At 59.3% G+C, this 3,310-nt stretch overlaps 1 protein-coding gene across 1 annotated transcript; it reads right to left on the minus strand.

Moving 5' to 3' along the window:
* Positions 1–722: 722 nt before the first annotated feature.
* On the minus strand, positions 723–1,791 carry LOC132483261 (protein FAM163A). The gene is made up of 2 exons (XM_060088536.1): positions 1,699–1,791; positions 723–1,133 (listed from the first exon to the last, which is right to left on the minus strand). The coding sequence occupies exons 1-2, from the start codon at positions 1,789–1,791 to the stop codon at positions 723–725; spliced, it is 504 nt and encodes a 167-aa protein (XP_059944519.1).
* Positions 1,792–3,310: the final 1,519 nt, after the last annotated feature.

Raw genomic sequence — 3,310 nt, forward strand, 5'->3', positions numbered from 1 at the left:
CAGGGCAGCTGGTTCCCCAGGCAGAGAAAGAGGATTTGTGGGGAGACAAGGCTAGACATCCATTTTGGGTGCATTCCTCACAAATAACCTTAGGCCACAGCCTTCAAAGTCCAGTCAACGTGTTCTGTGAAGACAGAGGCAGATGCAGATGTGACGTGTTCGGGAAGCAATATCCGTGTTGGAACAGCTACAGGGAGTGCAGTCTCTAGAACAGGCGAAGTACAAAACTAGATTGTGAACTAGCTCTTGGATTCATTTCAGCAAGCAAGTCCTGAAGAGTCCCTTTAACCTCTTCCTCTCCCTTCTCGAGTTCTGGCCTCTCCCTTTGCCCTACACCCCACTTTCTCCTTTCATCCCCCAAGGACCCCGGAGACCTCCAGAGCCTTTGCTCAGCTTTCCCCTGGTCCGGCAAAGCCAGGGGACTGAGGGAAGTGAGAAGCTGGTGGCAGTGCCGGCACTGGCCAGACGACAGTCCCAGCAGAGAAACTGTCTAAGCTGCCAACACGACCGGTCAGGCCGCCACCTGTGGACCGCGGGGCCAGGCCCTGCCCTGGTTCTTAATGCCCTCAATATCCTGAATCCGGGTGAGCCCTCCACTGTGGGAAAAGGAAAGCCAGGAGAACTGAGACCGTCCTTGTGGGCCGTGCTGGGGGGGTGTCATCCGCTGTCCCCATTGCTCCTGCTGGGGCAGCAGCGTTGGTGCATGGTGGGGGTGGAAGGGGTTACACGTCTGTACTAATAGCCCTTGGATTGGTGAAGGCCTCATGGCTAGAGCCTGGCCACGTCATCGGGTAACTCTGGGGCACTGCCACTTGGAGGGATGGGGGTCCCCCCTCCTTGTAGTATGTGGGAGCAAAGGAGAGCCTCTCGCCTCCGCCCCCGTTGGGCAGCATGTCAGCCGTCCGTATGTAAAAGGGAGAGCTGTATGGGGAGCAGGCGGTGCAGTGGCTGGCCGCCACCCCGCACGGCTGGCCGCAGGGCTCGCTGGTGAGAGGCGCCAGGCCGCCTCGGCCGTCCAGGGCCCGGGAGCTGCAGGCATTGCAGGCGGGCCCTCTGCGGTGTGCGGGCAGGTCGTGGTCCTCCTCCTCTTCCTCGCGTGCATCCTCGGCTCTGCTCCTCCTGCAGCAGTAATACTGAGGGGAGAGTGGGGAGGGCCGCCTGAGCGCCGAACGCCCCGCTCTGGGTGTGCACGGGTGCCACTGAGGACCCTGCGCCGAGAGAAAACTCAACACCAGAGGCCCACGGTCCACAGCGATGTCCTCCCAGCCCTGCAAGACCAGTTCCTTCCCTCTTCCTCCCCCTACTTCCTAGTGCATTGACTGCAGGCGGAGGCTGAGAGAGGCGGGGAGGCAGAGAGGGAGGGACATACAGATCCTACTAAGCACAGGCTGGGGTGCGGGGAGCTGCTTTCAGAGTCTCCCCACACGGTGCCCTTCCCAGCACTCCTGAAATCTCAGACGCGCGGGAGACACAACACAGTGACCCGGTATTTTCCCAGCTCACCCTCTTGGGTGCCCGAAGTGTGCAGGGCGTGCAGCCCCCTTCTGACAGCCCCCCAACTCCCAGCCCCCTTGACTTACGCCTCCCACATTCCACGGCTTTGGGCTTTGTCGCGCCCGCAGTGGGCCTCCAGGTTCTGCCCCCATGATGGGGAAGTGGTTTGCTGGTGGCCTCTGGCCACAGGCCCAGGGGACTGACCTGGAGCCTACAGTAGCACAGGACGGCGATGATGCAGAGGAGAATGACCGTAGCTAGGATTCCGCCAGTGATCACAACCGTTCCCGCTGTCATCCGCCCGACGCCCCATCAAACTCTGCAAAGACGTGTGCGGAGAGGTGAGGGGCAGCTGCCCCCCTGGGCGTGGGGCCGGGAGCCCTCCTGGAACTTTCTCAGCTGAAGGCATGGGGGACCCGAGAGCAGGGAGGGCCCTGGGCACTGGAACACCAGAGGCTTCCTGAAGACAGAGGGTAGCTGTGGCCTGGGCCAGCCTAACCTGGGGGGCCTATAGCTGCGGAAGGGAAGAGAGGGGGCACAGAGCTAACTGAAGGTGTGATTCTGCTCCCTGTTTCCATCCAGTTGCAAAGGTTCTTGCTGTCTTTCTGCTTTAATTCTCTTCTCCCTCTCCTCTCCCCTCTCCCCTCTGTTCACATCAGGCTTAACCCTCACCTCCTTCCCCTACCCCACGGGGCCGAGACACAGAATAATAACTTCTGTTCACTGAGGCCTTAGTCTGTGCGAGGCACTGTGCTAAGCACTCCCCTGGTTATCTCAGTTAACCCTTAAAATAACCTTTTGAAAAAAAAATAACCTTTTGAGATAGTTATTGATTATCCTTATTTCACCCACGATGAACTGGGGCTTTGACTGATGTGGCTGAGAGTCCACCCAGCCTGGTTCACCCCGGTGGCCACGCTCTTAACCACTGCCCTCTGGGGCACAAGTGCTGATGGTCCCCAAGCGCTTGACCCAGGTGGAGGGGACAGTGTCTGAACCTCAGAAGTTCCACCCTGGCTCCAACTCATTTGAGGGGCGTATCTCCTCTCTTTCCAATTCTTGGGGAAAACAAGGGCAAGGCGAGCTCAGAGGGAGCTGGCAGGCACATTCTGGCCCCTGGAAGGTTGGGGCGAGGCTGGCCAGACGGGTCCTGCTAATGGGGGCTAACGGGTGGAGGCGCGCTCCGGACGTGAGGCTGTCTGAGGGCCGACTCCCCTTTCGGGCCACTGAACGGGGATTTCCGACCCCCGAGGCACACAGGGACCAAGGTGGGCTGTGTCAACGGAGCAGGAACGTGTGAGGAGACTTGACATCTTGAGCACAGAATGACCGTGAGCACTTACGTTCATAAAGGGAACGGTGACCTGCAAGACAATGAAAGGAACGGAGATGTTGTTAGAAGAGCGTTAGCCTGAAAAAGGCCCCAAGGGTTAGATTAATCCCTGAGCTCCGCCTCACCTCACCCTGCTCTCTCACCATGGGCTCTATCATCAACAGGCCTAGAGGTCCCAAATCTGCAGCTCCAGCTGTGTCTCCAACTGCTTAGTGGACACACTCGTCCCTCAGATGCCCACACTGGCACCTCAAACCCAATTATGACAGGCTGTCATCGCCCTCTCTCCAAGTGGGCTCCCCGCCTCCAACCCCTCTGTTAGTGGTTCCACCAGGGCTGCCACAAAGGGTTTTGCAGGCTGTTGGTTACTCGAAGGGTGAGGGCTGGAACGCCAGCTGCTCAGGAAGCCGGGCGGCCTGCTGTGCTCACCTGGGGAAGGGGCACCTGTCTTCACCCAGAGACACCACCTCCTCCTCACCATGG

Source organism: Mesoplodon densirostris, chromosome 2 (genome assembly GCF_025265405.1).
Source record: "Mesoplodon densirostris isolate mMesDen1 chromosome 2, mMesDen1 primary haplotype, whole genome shotgun sequence".
NCBI classification, from domain to species: Eukaryota; Metazoa; Chordata; class Mammalia; order Artiodactyla; family Ziphiidae; genus Mesoplodon; species Mesoplodon densirostris.